The sequence below is a fragment of the Tympanuchus pallidicinctus genome, unplaced genomic scaffold, assembly GCF_026119805.1.
Source record: "Tympanuchus pallidicinctus isolate F22 unplaced genomic scaffold, pur_lepc_1.0 scaffold22, whole genome shotgun sequence".
Classification (NCBI taxonomy): Eukaryota; Metazoa; Chordata; class Aves; order Galliformes; family Phasianidae; genus Tympanuchus; species Tympanuchus pallidicinctus.
Genome location: NW_026294739.1, coordinates 34,244,462 through 34,263,796, shown reverse-complemented (window position 1 = coordinate 34,263,796; position 19,335 = coordinate 34,244,462). Strand labels below are relative to the sequence as shown.

At 41.5% G+C, this 19,335-nt stretch overlaps 1 protein-coding gene across 7 annotated transcripts in view; it reads left to right on the top strand.

Moving 5' to 3' along the window:
- ZNF536 (zinc finger protein 536) overlaps window positions 1-19,335 on the top strand; it is a 325,798-nt gene that overhangs the window by 213,149 nt on the left and 93,314 nt on the right. For 6 of the 7 annotated variants that reach the window (XM_052685929.1, XM_052685930.1, XM_052685931.1 and 3 more), the window contains exon 8: window positions 2,234-3,814. In XM_052685929.1, the coding sequence (XP_052541889.1) occupies window positions 2,234-3,814 (1,581 nt within the window). Of the gene's footprint in view, window positions 1-2,233; window positions 10,304-19,335 lie in introns of those variants that run through there. The other variant, XM_052685935.1, reaches the window with a different exon arrangement.

Here is a 19,335-nt window from a genome sequence, read left to right as displayed (position 1 = left end):
GTGTAATCAGCAGTAACTGGGTGGGACAAACAAGCAGCTCAGAAACATCGCAGTATGTGCATGCTGTAAAAACAGCATTAATATTTGTCCACATTCTGACTGGCAGCACAGCTGTCAAGGTTTACACGCTCCCGAACAGTCCTGCAGGAACGCAAACAAATAGACAGCCTAGTCTATTTGTCCCAGTGGCGGGGCTGTGAGTTTGTGTGCACACTCACCTGAGCAGAGAGAAGCCCAAGCAGACGTGATGCGTCTCAGGTCAGTGGTTCCTGCCCATCAGGAGTTTGTCTCTGCGTGGCTCCCACTGAACACAGCCATGCATCTTCTTGGTGGAGCAGTAGAGCTGAATAAGGTGATAGCGAAAAACTCAGAAGTTGCACTGAAATGTTTAATTCTGATTTCCTCCGTTAAGCTGTGTGGACCCAGGCCTAACCCTGCTAATTCCTACCTCTGCCTCAGCTGAACACCTCCTGTTCGAGGTGCTGCACTTTCCTCCTCGAAACAGGTCGATTAACGTGGTTGATGTAAAGCTCTCATGTCTCACCGTTTAGCTTTGGGATTACATATGGATTTAGGATTTCTGCTCCTTGTAATTCACTTGAGCCCTGTCTGAGTTACAGCACGTAACCAGCCACTGTATGGCTAGTTTGAGGGTTTTGTGGTGCATCTCATTAGGAAGTTCCTGTGATCAGTGCAAGGAGCAGCTTCCCAAGTATCCAACAGCCTTTCAGCTGAGCCTGCAGCTTACACAAAGAAAGTTGGAAAGCCTTTCAATTTTGTTTTAAGCAGATTTTGAGGTTATTTGAAAATGGGTGACTTTCCAGCTGGTTTGGTAAACTGCAGAATATCATACAGCCTTTTTTCTTTCTTTTTCTTTTTTTTTTTTTTCCCCACTGTGTAGAAAGCTTTTGAAGCATGTTTTTCCACCAGCATTCAGGAGAGGTTGGTCATTGTCTTTTGGAGAAAAAGCTACGTAGAAAGAACTGTTTCTTCTTCTTGTTCAACTCCCTGGTAGAAATAATTGTCAGTATCGGCAGCTTGCAGGTCTTTCACATTCCTGTCTCTTCCAGTATCTCCAAACTTCCTTTTAAAGGATCTCTGCATTGCTCACAAGTGCTCCGTACAAGTTTGGATGTACGTTTGCTTAGGCATGCATTCTTTTTGGATATGTATTTATGTCTGTATGTGAATATTTATTGTGTGTGTAATATCTTCTACCTCTTTAAAAGTATAGGAAAAACAATAAAAGTTTATATGGGACTCAAACATTATTTAATTCATTGAAAATCATCTTATATGTTTTAAATCTCTATTTAAAGTAATCTTAGAAAAGCAGTTATGATAGTTAAATTACACATTTTACTACTTGAGCATTAGAAGTACCTTTAGTACAAATTTAAAGGACTGCAAAAACCAGTAGATAGTTTCTATATTTGAAATTAGCACTGAATTTATTTTGTATTTTATTTCTTTTTTGCTTTTTTTTTTATTTTGAGTGCTTTTTATTTTAACTATATGTTCTTACATGCTGCAATCATAATGTGGTATGATGATATTAATATTTTATAGAATCCGTATTTATAGTTCTTTATTTAGAAACAATGCAGTAGGTCTGCAGATCTTTGAATCCTTCTGGAATGGTGCCCTCCAAATAATGATAAATTACTTGTGCAGTATGCCATTTGCTAATTATATCCATGATTTACTGCAGAGCAAGACTTAAATCATTCATTTCAGTCTTGCGTAACAGTGCCATAAAATTTTTAGGTTTAAAAATGGTTTCCATGTGTATAATTTAAACAAATTTTAGAGCAATTGTATACACAAAATATTGCAACCATCCATTTGTTACATTCTTCGTCTCTTTTTAAAAAAAAAAAAATTTTGTACTTTTAATGATTACTGTGGTTGAAATTGTTATGCTTCATTTTCATAATCATAGCTTTTAATTCTACAACAGTTTTTTACATGTTAGATTAAGAAGAAGATGGCTAATTGTGTGTAGTTACCATGTCATTCCAGAATAGCCCCACATTCTGGAAATCTGCTTTAGAAATATTCAGTTTTTGAATTACTCTTCAATTAAAGGCGTTTCTTTTTTAAAAACGAATTATTAGCTGTAAGATCTTGTTTTCAGGAAGCTAATAATGATTTTCTTTTTCTTTACTCATCCATGCACCAAAGTGCAGTTAACTCTCCTCCTTTGTACTTGTCTTTTTATGCATACACATAGGTGAGAAGCCTTACAAGTGTCCGCATTGTGATTACGCCGGTACTCAGTCTGCGTCCCTCAAGTACCACTTGGAGAGGCACCATCGGGAGAGACAAAATGGAGCGGGACCACTGTCGGGGCAGGCTACAAGCCAAGAACACAAAGAAGAGACATCAAGTAAAAGTTCTGTGTTTATTAGACCAGATATACTGAGGGGAGCCTTCAAGGGGCTTCCTGCTATTGATTTCCGAAGTGGCATGGTCTCACAACAGTGGGCGTCAGGAATGCTGTCTTCTGGAGATCAGCAAGGACAAGCAGCTGGCATGTCATCTGAAGTATCTTCAGAAAACATGAAGGGTTCTGACTTATCTTCCAAAGGAACACACTTCTCTGAACTTGGCCGTGCTTACCAGAATATGGTTGGGAACGGCGTGAACTTCCAAGGGTCTTTGCAAGCGTTCATGGACAGCTTTGTCCTAAGTTCTTTGAAGAAAGAAAAAGAAATGAAGGATAAAGCTCTATCAGATCCACTTTCAGCAAAAGCTCTGGGCGCAGAAGGAGGTGAGGAAAAGATCAACAGCAAGTCCTCCCAGAGAAAAACTGAGAAGTCGCAATATGAACCTCTTGACTTATCTGTAAGGCCAGATGCAGCCTCCCTTCCAGGTTCATCTGTTACTGTGCAAGACAATATTGCATGGCACGGCTGCTTATTTTGCTCCTTTACCACTTCATCTATGGAACTAATGGCTCTGCACCTCCAGGCCAATCACTTGGGCAAGGCTAAACGTAAGGACAACATCATAGGGAACAACAAAGAGCAATCTAGAGAAGCTTCAGCCTCAGTCAACAAAGTGAGCTTGCTCTCTGCTTCTGTGCAGTCCAGCAAAGAGGCCGTAGTTTCAAACATGCTTAGCCAGCTGGACTCAGCTTCTGAGAAAATGACCCAAGGACAAAATAAAGAGACCATGGGAGAGCAAAAGAGTGCTGCCTGGCCCAGCCACATGGAATCCACTTTTTGTAATTTTACAACAGACTTCTATAAGCAGTTTGGTGTTTATCCTGGTGTTATTGGCACAGGAACACAAAATTCTTGCACCAGTAATGAATCTGAAATAAAACCACAGTCTGAAGATGACCCAAATATTCTGCTCTCTGACTCTGTAAATAAAAGTGCTACTGATGACCTTTCTGACATAGCTTCATCTGAGGATATGGAATCTTCCAAGGAGGAAAACATTGAAGATGAGGACATTGAAACAGAACCAGATATTATGAATAAGCAGTTGTCTGCCCTAAACAAGGAAAGCAGTGAAGGAGGCGACAACATACAAAGTGCAGTCACCTCACAACCAGCACAAGGGCTCGTATCGCCACTGCCACAAGCATCAGAAAAGCAGTGGCACAGTCAGAATCTTCTGTCCTCCCATGAAACTGCACAAGGAGTGATGAAACCCGAACAAGTTCAGGGTCCGCAGGTCCTGGAGAAGCAGATGAACATGTTGTCAGTCCTAAGAGCTTACAGCTCTGATGGCTTAGCAGCCTTTAATGGACTTGCAAGTAGCACAGCAACTAGTGGATGTATCAAGAGACCTGACTTGTGTGGTAAGTTTTAGACCTTCTTTTAGACCGTTTCAGAAAACACTTGTGCAGAATCACGAAGCTGCTCTTTAAATATACTTAGTCATGTTTGTTAGTAATACATTTTTTTAAATGTTAAACCCTGTGGGCCAAATTCTAGTCTTATATGTGGTCTATTTCATTGAAATCAGCAGTGCTGCATGCATATACTTACACAGAATTTTAGGAAGAACTTGCTTTTAAACCATAGTAGCAGCAATATAGACTATCTGTGCTAGTGGCATCTGAAGGGGATATTTACTGCTTTAGCATACTCAAAGGAGGAAAAGGTTTTTAAAAAATCACATGGTAACTTGCAAACTTTTCAGTATTCTGATACAAGTAAGAACCCAAGACAAACACTGGATGCTCTGCCAGGCAAGCCTTGCGCGTTCTCTGTCTGTCTCTGTCTCTCTCTGTGCTTTTACTTGGGGTGCATTCAGGTTCCATGATATCCATTAAATCAAAGGCCAGGTGGATGGAATGCATCTACCTTTAATGAAGAGGTATTCTTTTCCTTTATCTCCCTCTCCCCTCCCTTATTTTTTAATGATTATGTTTTTCTGAATTGTTTCAATGGCAACTATACAATAGTCGCCTTTGACAATTTTCACTGTCCTGATAGAGGTTGTACAAGTTGTGGTTTGCCTAATTAAGAATATGCCTCTGAGTAATTAAAACAACAGTGCACCAAACAAAGCCCCCCAGTTTTTTACCCTTGATACAGAAAACTGACAAAAAGGAAAGCTAAATCCGTTTGGAACAAGTGAGACTGAGGACTTTCCTATTTATCTCCTGTTTTGTAAGCATAGTGCTCGCTTGAAAGAGATTTTAGAATGTAAATCCGTTGAAAAACAGTATCACTTTAAAAAGCAGAGTCAGCAAAGGACACAAAAACTTCAGTAATGTTCTTGTTTCATTTAACCTTCAAACGAATCAGAAAACTCGTTGTCAGAGCTGAACGTGCATAAGAAAATGTATTCAAGTTTAAAATACAAAAGAAAAGAAAAGAGAATGTGATCAACTGTTATAAAGCTCAACAGTTTAAAATGAAACCCTAAACCTGCAACACTTGTGAGTGGTTACCCTGGTTAAGTTCAGGTTGTTAGGAGCTTTGTTTGACTCCACTGCTTCTTCGTGCCTCTGCCTGCTTTTCCAAGTGTGTTGGTTGGTCTGATAGAAAAGTACAATTTCTCCCAGCAAAGTTTCACTCGCTTGTATTCTTAGAGAGCATTTTGCCTTCACACTACTGTTATTACCTAAGCTGAACCCCAGGTGCAGGTGTTTGCCAGTCCGTGCTGTAAATTCCTGTGTCTCTGTTCACTGAGAGCCAATGAGGAGAGTTAGAAATAGTTCCAGATTCTTCAAAATCAGTAGTTAGATTTCTGGTGTTTTAACATAATTGGTACTTGCTTTCAGTTAGGAGCTGGTAAAACCCTTGGATTTTTTTTCTCTGTATTTGAAGATTACAAACAATTAGGTACCAAAAATGCATCAGAGTAAACAACTAAACAAAAAAAATTGGAAAAATAAGATCAGTTGCTTTATACAAAATATCTTTATACTTCTTCTCAGACACAAGGTTTTTAAAATGATGAAAACAAAACCTCTCACAGAATTATTGAAATGAGGTCATGTTACTTCCATTAGTTTTTTGTTTCATCTTCCAATCAATTCAGCAGACGTTTTATGATGGCTAGAGTTTATGTGATTTTAAAGACCATATCCCTTTCACAAGCTCTGCCCAGTGATAATGCGTTTGACTTGAAGTATGAAGGGAAAAAAAAAAGCCAACAGAAGCTTGTCTGTTCTACTTTTTAAGCCATTTTAAAATGGAAAATGCAGCGCGAGTCCTCTTTTCTCCCCCCTCCAAAAATAGCTTTTTAAAATTCTTACTGACATTCTGTTGAGTATTTGCAGAACATAAGTATTAAGGTTGAGTATTTAAGTATATCATTTCATTTTTCTTGATATCTCACAGCAAAAACGGATGAATACGAACAATCCCTCTGTCAGTAGTTCTTATTCATTTCATTGATTTAGACACCACCCTATTGAAAGTAGTGTTTTTAGGGAGTTTTCATTTTCTCAGTGACATTTTGTACTGTGAAATCACACTCCATCTGTGCATGCTAGTGTGGGGAATCTCACCTGATGTTTCTGCACTTGCAGATTAGCCAGCAGGAGCGCTTTGCTAATTTATTAGCCTTCCTTCCCTCTTGCACAAAGCCCATGACCCGAGTCGTGGTTCCCTTTGTTTCCCCTACTCAGAGAGATCAGGAAGCCTGAGGCCCACTTCCAGCACCCGGTCCCTGGGCATGATTCTTGTGGCTGTTTGTGTTTTGGGGGACTCCATGTATTTGCCTTTCTTTTTACAGCCGATGGTGGGTGGGTGTTGGCATCTCAGGAGAGAGCACTGATACCCTTGATAACATTCCTTGCACAATCTCTGGTGCCCTTTCCACAGTCAGAGCACAGTTGAAATAAGATTCTCAGTCGGCTGAGATTGCATCTTTGTTTGGCCATGTTAATTGCACCAAATTTCTGGCTTCATTACAACAAGCTGGGATTTTCAGTGATCTGTGTAGATTGTTTTTAGTTGGCAGATTTTACCTTTAAGAGAATGGGTCCATTTTTAAGCACAAATCTTGGTTTAATTTCTAGAGGGCAATTCCGCCAATACACATTATTGTTCTGAGTAGTCATCCCTCATGGGGAAGCAACCCTCAGTTTCCCTGTATATAGAGCAAGAGAGTCTGGTGATGTGCCTGTAATTTGTTTCTGCTCCTGTCATGCTTTAGGCTGTAGGGGTGAAAGGCACAATTAGAAAAGAAAGAACTAGCATCACTTTGTAATAGAGAAATTTCCATGCCAAAATAGTGCTGAGAAAAATCACAACAAATCTCCTTTACACATCTAGCAGAATAGGAAAGAACAAAAGGAAAATAAAAAGTATAATTGATGAATTTTTAAGTCTCCTCACCTTTTCTAACTTAACTGTATTTGTTTCCAGAGTCTTAAGTGGCTAAACCCAAGAGCTGATCTTGTCAATCTTTGCTACCATGCAGCCTGTAAGAACAGGGATGTGCCTTTCACTGCTGCTTGCAGCCAGCAGCCCAGGTCAGGGAAGGAGCTGTCATGCTGGGCTTCTGGCTTTGGCAGCTGTCTTGAGCATCCACGTAGTCTGCTTTCACAGCTCTTGCTCATTTGAGAAGTAATGCTTGGAGTTTGTAGATCTACTTTCTATTTAAGATTTAGAAGATGCTTTCCATTTCTGCTCTTCTGTTTCTCTGCCTGGCTTCCGTTATACACATAGCTGTATTGCAGTAATGTTCCAGCTACTGGTCTAAGTTGCAAATTTATATGATTTGTAGAGCATCTGTTCATGACAAAACTCTTTCTTGTCTCTCCTTCCCTTTCAGTCTTCCTGCTTTGTGGCTAAGACGGTAAAATATCCCTAGCATTTTTTGCTTGAGATGTATCTAGGCTTTCAAAGAATTGCTGGTGGACTACAGAACTATTGGCCAGAGATGGTCTGGGGCATTAGCTGGTTGTTTAATGGATTAGTGCTATTGAACCCACACTTAATGATGACCAAAAGTATTAGTTCCATCTTGTCCCTCTAAATCTAATTTGCTTCCATTCATGCTTGCTTTCCTCTGCAATTAGTGCTGTTTTCTCCACATAGGCTCCACCTCCCTCACTTCTTTCACTGTATGAAAATAGGGCAGGGCCCTTCTAGTGCACGGCAGCAGCTCTCAAGTTCTCTCGCGAAGGGCTGAGCACTTTCAGTTTCCTTTTGAGCAGAAAGTGTTCAGCTCTGCACAGAATTATTAAATTGTTCAGCATTGTAACTTTCTGAAATACCTTCCAAATGTGGAACTGTAGCACAGACAAGAGGGCTGGGCAAGGGGAAGATTGACTGTGGCAGATTATTACAGTTTTATTGTCACATAATTATAGTGCTGTACCCCAATGTTGAAATAGTGAATTTAGTCTTTGTAAATTGCTTCTTGCCACAGGTGTCAAAACCAAAAGGATTGTAATGCTAACCCCTTCAGAACTACCACAACACGTAACGTGCAGAGAAAGATTTTTAATTGTTTGTGTGCCTTCACCTTATTGCAGCTCTTTAAAATTATAAAATGCACATTAAACAGAAGCAACAGTCCTATATATCTGAGCTGTAGGACAGCTCTGTGGTCAGGGAAGGTCCTCAGGGCTGCAGCAAAGCGCAGTGCTCAGAACCGTTCAAAGTATGCCCTAATGCAGTGAGTTAAATAACCCAGCATTTCTGCCTTTGAAGGGGTAACCAGAATATTCTCCTTCAAGGCAGAAGGAAATACCGTGGAACCTTTGCTGCGGTCTTTTCTGTACCCAGTGTGGTGCCTGAGGAGGCTGCTTCAGTCGCAGCACAGGGCCTGCTCTCGGTTTGAGCCACAGTGCTCAGGGATCAGTGCCTGCCCTCGTGCCGGGCTGCAGCCACTTCTGGAAGTCGCAGTGCCATTTGCGTGGCAATATCAAACCAAACTCATATGGCTTGCTTCCTTTTTTTAATTAACTGGGAATGCCAGTGATCCAGTGAAGTTTGTGTTGCTGGATAAAAGGGCCGGTCTGTGAATAGCATTGTATTTGCCAAATGGTTCGCTAGTCATTTCAGTACAAACAAATGGATGGTGTCTGTAAGTCTGCAAACACTGTTGACATTTAGCCTTGTTTATGTTACTTTCCTTTTGCTGCATATTTTTGGCTAGAAAAGATACTGTCTGAATCAACATTGACTTCCTAAGCAGAAGCTAAGGACCCAGTCTTGCATCCCTCATTCTCGATGAGTGGGACTACTTACATGACTAAGGATTGCAGAATCAGGTCCTGTGTTTATTTGACTTTAAATTTTATTGCTATTTTCATGTAATTTAATTTCATTGTATTTTTTTTGTATCAGACATTGGTCCAGCGATAAGTTTGATGTCACTGTTTTTGTTCACTGTTGGAAACTTATTTCTTAGAGTTTTTCATATATTGCAGTGTAACACTCCCATTCCGTTAATGTTTCTGGAAGTTAACCCCTAAAATATCTGATACAGCTTAGTTCTGAGTTCCTTCTATTCCCAGTGAAAGTGGAGGCATTCAGTCCCTCCCAGCACCAGATCTGAAAGGGGGATTGTGTTTGCAAAAGAAGGCCTCGGAATGTGCCTCGATTTCAGACATCAGTGGCCAGCCGCACCAGGGCAAATCCCCAGCACAGAAAGGCTTTTCTTTTCTTTGCAGGGACAAAATAATGATGTAAGCCTAGAGCCGTATGATTTTGCTCTAAGTTTCATCTCCCAAACAATATATTCTTATTGTTTTTGTCATATCCAGGTCAAATTTAAATTATAATTTAGGATTAGGCAGAGGCATAGAGATGTTTCCAGATCTTTGCAAAGTGAGACAATGCTCTGGTTTGTGTTTCGGTTCAGGAATATATATGCTTGTGCCTGAGGTGTAGTATTTCCTACATCTACACATACACATACACCTGAGCAATTTAGGCATCCTTTTAAGTCAAAACTAAGTGTACGATTAATACCTATTACGAGGCCAATTTTAAACAATTAATTTGACAGCAATTATAGTTTTATTTTACAGGCTTTCAGAAATAAATAACCAAATTCATCTTTGTAATCTAAAGAACTTAGAATATCTTTATGCTGAGATGATCTTGCTATGCATAGTGTTGCATATCTGGGATTTCTGGGGTTTTGTCCCTCGTATCTAGATACTTGTAGTGCCGGGATGAATAATTACCTGAGGCTTATTAATTGTTTCAGCAAAGAAAAATATATACCTTAAGTGTAAGCATTAATATATGTATACACAAAGCATCCACAATATATAACAAACCATCATAATAGTACAAAAATAGAGGTCCTGAATATGTTCTGTTATTTATGTGTTTGGCAAGCTTAGGGAATGGACTTTAGTATGAGTGAAAATTCTCTTAACATTTTTAAGGTTATTTATTGTCATTTCTATTTGAGTTTTTAATGGTCCTGTATTTTGTAATGCTTTAGCAGGAAAAAATACTGTAGTTATCTTTTTTCATATTCTTTAAGCAATATTTCTAGCTTAATATATTGTGCCAGGTTTTCCAATATTAACCAAGAAAGACAGTAAAATTCAATGAACAGCACTCTGACATCCACAATTTAAAACCTGTGACTGAAGTGAAATGTGTAAACTTCTAGTGGGTTATCATGTGCTTTGGAATAGAGTATTGTTGGAAGTAATTAGAAAATATATTAAGGTTTCCTGGTAATGAAGGTATGTAAGTTTTAATAATTGTTGCTTTCTGAATAAGTGTCAAACTATATCTTTAAATGTATATGGAGTTACAAGTTAGGTCACTTCTGAATGGAATGTAAAACAATACTAAAATGCTTCAATAACTTATCTCAGTGTTGCTAATAAAAAAAAAGCTGTTAACCATTAGTGCAGTTTTGAGTCATTTTGTTAATTCATTCAAGACAACTCTGCGCAACTGTTTTATCTTTCGGTAGACCGAGGACCACTCGTGCAATCCACGGTTGGCTCATGCTGTGAGAGGCAAAGCCTACAAGGCAGCTCGCTGGCCTTTTTGAAGCGTATTCATTCAAAGCGCAGTCTCTTAAACGTGGTTTGCCATCAGAAGAACGCGATGCGTGGTTAGGCAGGCTAGGTTTGTTTCCTTCGGCACAGAAAATTCCTTGGCAGTGTGGGAGCTGTGCCCCCTCTCTCGCTGGTGCAATCCAGTGAGCGTTTCCATGGGGGCCTGTGGGTTAAAAATGAGTGATGCTGATGGGTGTGTAAGTCCTGGTGCCTGGCTGGCCAGGGTGAGCTGCCGTGTGCGGGCCCAGTCCTGCAGCTGGGAGCCAAGCCCAGTGAGGGACAGGCGCTGCCCATCTGTGAGTGCACGGCCCGCCTGACGCCTTTCTCAGTTCATCTCGTCCGGTCTTACATTGTTACAGTCTACAGTACTGCCCACGGTGCTTAACTCTGCTTTTCATTTCCCGTGGAAGGAATGTGTGGTAAACGTCCTGAGACTTGCCTCACTTCTCTCCTTCACGCACAGCGCTCCCAAGGTAAAGGGAGCATAGGATAACAAGCAGCCAGTCGCGTTGGTGCCAGTAATGTCGCTCAGGCCTCTGGTAAGTGTCTCCAGGATGGGACCCATAAGAGGTGGCCTATTGTTCGCTGCACCAGTCAGTAGGCAATGGAAGTTAAAGGGGGACTGGGGTTCCCAGTGTCACATCTTCATTAATACTGTCAGTTTTGAATAGCATATTGGTACTTTTTATTTATTCCACCGAAACACCATGAGTCAGGACCTGACATTTTAGCGTTCTGTGTCATACTGAGAAAAATCTGTAGTTCAGCAGTAGGACAATTATATTATTTTGGAAGGGCTAGAAATAATACAGCATTTGTGAGACAACTGTAACATTTATCCAGACTCAGTGTGAGATTGTTCTTCCTTTTATTTGGAGAGCACTCCCAAAAAAGTATCAGCTGGGAGCAAAGAAAAAAAGACATGAAAAAGTGGCAGTTATGAATCCATTTAACCCCCATAGGGTATAATCTCATCTTGTGTAGTACCGCTGGCTGTTACATGCCAAAACTTCTACACACTGAGCTGTGAATGTAGTCCCTATTGTCCTGTGGGCAATATGACTAAGGAAAAAACATCTCTCTGATACAATGGAGCATTTGTCTGCATGGCATAACCTAAGGTCCATAACATCTAATCTGAAGTTGTAATTATACAGCTGCAGTCACACCATTCAAGTGAAGGCTGTGTCAGCACTTGCATTATATAAGAAATCCTGTTTTCAAGGGTTGATGAGTCATATGCAAAAAACATTTCTCACTAAACAATTGTTCTGGTTGTTCCAAAGCAACATCTAGGTACCGGCCTCCCCCCTGTAGGATGTAGTCATGCATTCTGCAATATGCCATGGTTTAGCTTGGCACTCTATTTTGCTAATGAATGTGTCTTTTACAAGCCAGGAAAATGCCTGAAAAGTTTTGATTTCTGGGCATTTTTATTATTGTCAAAATACAAACTAAAGAGCAAAGAAGTCCAGGGCAGGCCAGGTTTTCACTGATGAGGATTTCAGTAGGTGAAAGTTATTCCTGGGAAATGTAGAGTTAGGATTTATTTTCCATTTTGTTGTCCCTCGATGCTGATTTACGTCTCTGATCTGAACAATTTCCTACAAGACTCCTACTGCTATTTTATTTCATAGACAGGCCTTAAAATGGACCCTTTCAGGCTAACTGGAGCTTGTGTTGCCATTTGAAGCAGCCATGCATTTGCTGGCAAAGCGGAAAGAGGTTTGGTTACAGCAACAGCATGGGTGGATGAGGAGCATCCCTCCAGCACAAACGTCATGGGAACACTCTTAGGTTTGAGAACAGATATCAGAGGTCACAGCAGTTTTCTGAATACTTGAAATTTCTAGATATGTATTCTGGATGAGAGTGACCTAAAATAGCAGATGCATCTTCCTGGAGCATTTCCTCTTAAAACTGGAAGAAATGGGGCTGCTCCTGCACTGGCTCTGCTGTAATGTCTGTGTTTCTTTCAGCCAATCTCCAGTGTGGGGTTTCTGTTGCCTGCATAGAACGGCCATTGTTCAGCAGTTCAGAGAGGGAATTGTGCCTTAATTATCTCTTACAGAGGGAAAAACCCAAGGCATATCCCAACATGTGCCATTAGTGGTGGGACGCGAGTCTTTTAAGTAAGGTTTAAGGAGGGGAGCTCACACACAATCTGGCAGTCCTCACTGCTGCTGCCAGTCTACCTGTGATTCACCCTCCGACAATGGGAAAAAATAAGTTTTCCTCTTTGGATTCTCCATTGTGAAATGGAAAATCATAGTACTTGTCTCCCTGATGGGAGTGCTGTGAGGATAAATGAATTAATTAATGCTTCCAAAGCACTTTGGAGATGAAGAACATTTATATATGTCCTCAGTTTGTAAATGCTTCCTTCCCTGATACTACAGTAAGTTATAAAAAAAATTATGAAAATGAACACACATAAAAATTATGCTTTGGATGTGGATATCACTGTCCTCTGCAGGTCCTGCTCGGGTCTGGGGGCCTGTTACACTGTTTGCTACTTTCTGTCCCCCCTGTGTCATTGCCAGAGTTACCCTCAGTTACGGTTACCTGGCTGTGCTGTGGCCTTCGCAGATGCTGGGGCATGTAGTCGTGCTCATGGATCTGAGAACTGGAAGTGCCTGTTGTAAGGTTTTCTCTGAATGGCAGTGACACCAAATCAATACTTCTCAGTTCAAATTCTTACTGCTTGTTTTCCAGCATTACCATCCTAAATTAGGCTATGCTGTTTGTTTTGTTGTGTTGGTTTTTGTTGTTGTTTTTTTTAAGTCAGGAAGTGCATTTGGTCCAGACCAGTTCCTGTGTATAATGGGAAGCGTAAAAGGGATTCAGGGAAGGAAGACCAACACCTTAGCCATGTAGAGATGTGACATTTATCAAGAGAGACATATAAGAAAGCTTTATGCATTGAAATGAACAAGTTAAAGACCAAATCCAGGCTTTCTCTAGGGCCATGTAGATGAGTTTGTGAACCTTGTGAGAAAGGTTTGTTATAAGACACATTAGCACCAATTGTGTCTCATTTTACTCATCCCTTTGTACAGCCAGCCCTCCTCCAGCCAATGCACTGGCTTTGGTTTTACATCCTTTTAAGACCTCCATGGTAGGTTTCTAGCTGGCTCAGTGGCATGAGGGCCAGCCCCGCTCCTCTCTGCTCTGCTCATTGCCACATGCTGCAAGGGGCAGCTCCGGCTGGGGGAAGCCAACGACTGCCAGCACAGCCCTGTGCCTTCAGCTGGCAGCTGTAGCCATGCCAGGTGCTGGCTGACACTGTTCTAGCCAACAGCATTGGGAGTCTGATCTTCCCATCCTCTTTCATGGGGACAGTTCAATAACTGCAGGGTTTATGGGTGTATCAAGAAGTGTAACTGTACATGGTGGTGAAAAAGAGAAAAGAAACAAAACAGAAAAGCTGTCCTGCAGGATAGAGGTGGCAATCCCGTTGACATGACGGCTCCCTCTTTAGTTGCCAAGATGACTGGCAGCTGGATAAGGTCAAAACATGAAAACCCAGCCATGGGGGACAGAGCGGGCAGGGGAGGGGCCCAATCAGTTGAATAAAAAACGGAGTGTTAGTGCTGGGGAAGGAGAAAACCGGCACTCCCATCAGAAAAATCCTCACCCTCTGCTCCCCTACTGTTTGTTTGGGGAAAATGCTGCAGCTTAATCAGAATTATTTACAAGATAATGGTCCATTGTTTGTAGTAAGACAGATGCTGTCTGTGGGAATTTGGTGTTTTATGCTCTGTGCATTACAGTGCCATTGCTGTGTACAGATGGGATCACAGTGGTATTGTTGTTATCCACTTTTGGGAAATTTGGAAGATCCTTACCGTGAAAGGAAGATCCTTAAATAGGAAAAGAGTTTTCTTTGGCCCAGAACTAGGATTTCTCTTAAGGTAGAATGGTGTTCTTACGTGAATGGCAGAGGAAGAAGATGAAGAGGCAGAAGCACTGTGCACGAGGGTCCCTAGCTAGCTGGTCTTGATGGTAGATGTGATGGAGCATGGGGATGGAGCCTGTGTGCCTGCCCAAAAGGAAGAGGTTCTAGTGTAGTATGTATGCCAGTGTTGCAAACATACTTAAGAAAAAAATCCTAGAGATAGATCTTTATTTCTTTAGATCAAAATGAGAGAATTTAATGTACAATTTTTTTAATGCTGGCAGAAACTCCATCTCCCATAAACATCTCTTTCTGGCCCAAGCAGGCAGTTCAATGTGGAGGCCCAGAAGCTGGCAAAGGGTCTTCTGGGTGAGTGACCCATGGCACATCAGGATCGTTGCACACAGGGAGAAGCATCCATGTGTCCGTCCCACCAGCTCTGTCTCAGCACTGCATGGGGAACAGCAGCACCCGCAGATCTGTCCCAAACCTGGGATGAAGTGACAGACAGCACAATTTGGAGCTCTGCAGGCTGTGTGCTCCACAGGGCCGTGCCCGATTCCCACCCTTTTCTTCTCTAAAACCGGTGGGACAAGAAGTTCCTCCTTGGGTCGCTGCACTTTGGGGCAGGACCTGCTGGCACAGTGCAGGACAAGGGGGTGGAGGGCTGTGTGTATGCATGTGTGTGTGTGTGTGTGTGCACTGCCTCTCTCAAAAAAATCTGCTTTTAGTGTGAAATAGCTCACATATTACCTCGGCAGAGACCGGTGTGCGCCAAAGGCAACCAAGAGACGACAAATCACCAGAAAGGCTCCAGAGGGGATTTTGAACATCCACGTCTGGTATTCCAAGATCCATTAGCTTTCAGGTAAAACGGAAAACAATGACCGTCTTTTTTTGTGTGCTAGATAATTAAGCTGTCTTTCCATCATTGCAAAATATTTGAGTTTCCCTGGAGAAAGCAGAGGGAGTGGGGATGGGGAGCGAGACAGCGATGGGAAGGGAATGGCTCAGTTGCATTCTTCATGGCACTGTACCCATTTTTTTGTGAAACAGAGTTCTCCAAGAATCCCCTTAAGAGCCAGACTGGCTCGTGAGATGTAATTCTGAGTTATTTCATTTTTCCTACTTGGTTCCAGTGGGATCTGTGTGGGGAATTCCATGGTTTTTTTCTCCAAGTCAGCATTTATTTGGAAAATCTTAATTTTGTATTTCCTGATGTTTAAACGTTCCAGCCTAATGCTCTAATAAGGATTCTGTCTGTCTGTCTAAATAAAGCTTTGTCCTAATGAGGACACCATCCATCTCCCTAGATAGAGCCATAACGACCTCCAGCCTCAGTGTAATTTTAGCTGTGCTCCTTCCCCACCCTCAGCTCCCCACAACTCTTTGTTTGGGGTATAAATTATCTGTTTTGGGACAAAGTTGTACAGGATTTCATTTTGGGTCAAGTGACTGAGCTATTGTCTGAGCCTCTGCTTTCTCCCTGAAAAGGGGTTTTTGCTTGCTCCCAGTTATGTGTTCAGTGCCTGCTTACTTGCAATTTCTGTTCATAAGACTGTGGGTTTTCATGCCAATGATTTTCTGTTTGAGTTATTGGAGTAGGGAGGTTGTGGGAGCATGCCAGTGTCAAAGGTTGTCGCTTGAATGATAATTAATAACATTATCAGACTGATTATGTGTTTAGATGTCCAAAATCAGGAGTGAATTGAACTTGTTAAATTTAATTCCTACCTCCGAATATCTGACTGTTTTCTGGGGCTGGGAGACTGGCTTGTTCACAAGTCTCACATTTGCATAAAGGACAAAATCGTGAATTTAAAAGGGCAACAACTAATGAGGGTTGCTGAAATTCCAAGCTTCTGGCTTGCGTAGGGCTTCTCCTACCATGTTGCTCGCCAAGCTTTCGCTGGGGGGAAGGAAGCCCAGATCGATTATACGATAATATTTACGGACCCCCACCTCATTGTGTCAGCCTGACTGCAACGCTGAGGCATTGCAGATTGGAGATTATGTCTTTGGAGGTCTCGAAGAGTTGTCTCACATGTGACCGATTACCTCTGTCAGAGGAGGGAAAGCTGGGTCCCACCTCAGTGGGTGGGATTTGAACTCGTGCTTTCAGAGGTCAATAACAGGGTTTTTAGACCTTTGTGCCTCTCGGTCCCTTATAGCCAGACCTTTTCTGTTAAAACTGTTTAAATTACAAACCAGTAATAAAAGGATCATATGTGTTTCCCACTGAACAGGTTCTTTAAGGCTATTATGATAATTAAAAACATATGGTGCCTACACAAGTCAGAGGGAAACCACAGATGTACAAATTAGGTATTATATAAGGGTTTGTTTTTTGTTGGGTTTTTTTTTGCCCTTTTAAAAACAAGCCAGAGAAGTACAAAGAGAAAGGTGGGGATTTTTCTGGAGGTGGTGGGTAGCTTCGGATTTTAATCATGAAATATGTAAACCTCTTTTCTTATACATAATCAGAGCAAACTCTGATACACAGGAAGAAAAAAGCAGTAGCATAAGACTGCAGTATTTATGGAAGGAATAAGGAAACACTTTGTTTCATGCAAGTTATTGGAGACCAGGAAACCTTTTGCATTTTTTATGATGTTTCCCTGCACAGACATGGAGGATTATATTTATTAAATATTGAATTATATTGAAATTGGATTGATGCAGCCAAAGAAGGACATTTCTTTGTATTCCATTTTTTTTCCTCCTTTTTAAAAGGGAAATGTACTAATATTGATTGCAGCACGAGCAGTCATTTGTTTTAATTTAAAAATATAGGATTGATTTTGAGAAGGTGATAAATACTGCTAATAAAAAAACTCAAAATGGGGATTTATAATGATTCTCTGTTAAGTCAATGGTTTAGCGAGGCTAACTTATAATAAAAGTAGAGACGTGCTGAACTATCCATAACTAATGGGTTATTTGCCATTTGCTAGCGCTGCAAACTTCCCCTGGCTTGCTGGCTCCTGCTGCAGGAGGTGAAATTTACATCACCTGGCGCTCCTTCTCTGCCTGCCAGTGGGGGATAGCCCCCAAATAAGGCTTTAAAAGAGCACGGAAGAGTGGTGAGGAAGGAGGAATGGGAAGAGCCCAATGCTCGTCCTTCAGGCTCCCAGAAGCTGAGCAGGCTCTGCTGAGGAAAGGCTTTTCTTTTATTGAGTGAGTGATAGCAAACTCGGTGTTATTTCGCATGTAGGTATTACCACTTTAACTTTTACTGAGGTAAAATAACACCTTGTCACTCAGTGCAAATACCAATCACAAAATGAATTAATTGTAATAACTGTTGTCAACAGAACAAAAGACTTGTTGCTTTCCTAAGCAGATTTCAGTGCCACTGATAACTATATACAGGGTTTCCCATTGGGCTTATTCAGTATAGGTAGTCAGAACATAATTTCATCTGTCTTTCTCTGCACTTTGTTGCAGAAGTCTTAGAAATTGAGTTAAAAACCTGTATTTTTTACATTTCACTAAGTATATGTTTATTCACTACTTACGCTTTCTTCTTTAAAACTCCTATACATTTTTTACTAGCCAGCTAATGCTTTTTCTTGCCTAATCTATTAAAAATTAAAGACCTTCTAACAGGCTATAGAATCTTTGTTCACCTCATGCCATGGGGGACAGTTGCTTTGAGTGAAAGTAAGGGCAGTGTTCACACCACACAAAATACAGTTGTGCTGCTGTTTCTTCTTTAGCCAGTTGTCTTTCTCCAAAAGGAACACTGCTGTAGATGAGTGAAGTTTCTTTTGTTTTTTTTCTTTTTTCTTTTTTCTTTTTTCTTTTTTCTTTTTTCTTTTTCTTAAAAAAAAAAAAAGAAAAAAAAAAAGAAGGGGGGTGATGAGGAGAAAAAATGGCCAAGAAAAGCAAAATTCCTCAGTCTTGTGTTAGCCACAGATTTATTCAGGCTAAGTTTGGGGTGGGTGGAGGGAGAAGTAATTAAGTAATTTCACAAAGAAGCCTCAGAACAGCAGAAACCAGTGCCGATATGCTATCCTCCTTTTACACGGTTATTTTGCTTATTAATCAAAAGTACTTTAGCATATCCTCTGTATTTTACTGCAAAAGCTGTGTGTTTTCCTAAAGGAACACATGTTAGTATTACAACCTGCGGTAGCAATGAAGACCAAATAAAAACTAATCAAGAACTGACCCACAGAGTGATCAAAGGTCCATTTTGCAGCCCTGTTTTGACATGTGTGCTTTTTAGATTGCTTCCTCCCGTCCCTTTCAAGCAGTACTGACTCACTTCTGTACTTTCTGCCCTGCTCAGGCAGGATCCCGAGCCCAGATAAAATACAGGGAGAACTCATTATCTGTGCATCTTCCCCCAAATGCTGCCCAGGGAGCATCGCATCGCACAGAGCATGGCACAGGCAGTAGTCTGTGCCAAAGGGATTTTTCTCTCATGCACTTCCCATGGCAGAGGGGCCTGGAAATACCAGTGGCAGTGCAATTGTGCTGGAGCTGAAGCTGTTTTCTTTGAGCAGCCCTAGGCCAGGCTTGTGGTTGCTTTTGTGTAGATGCACAGGAATATGGGAACTATGTCAGGAATCTGCCTTCTCTTGGGGCTACAAGTTCAGGTGCTCAGAGAGAAGGGGCTGTGGGAGCACTGAGTTGGTGGCATCTTCTCTTTGACTCAGATGCAGTAACAATGAGGATGAGCTTATGGCCCTTGGGCCTGCCTAGCTCTTGTCCCTCTGGACAGGCACTTTCCTGTTTAATGAAGTGTTCTCCCTTCCTCTGGAGTGGGCAGGGGCCACGGCCATCCCTCTGTGTGGGATGGAGCAGCCCCTGGTACCAGCTGGTGGGATGCTGGGGGACTTCAGTGTAGGGCTGCCTTTGGGTAGTGCTAATGGTGGTGCTGGTCTGCAGGCTGTGTGCCTCTCCTCTCCTCCAGCAGCAATGCCCACGCTGCTACATTTTACTATCAGAAGAGCTGGCTTTGAATTTGCTT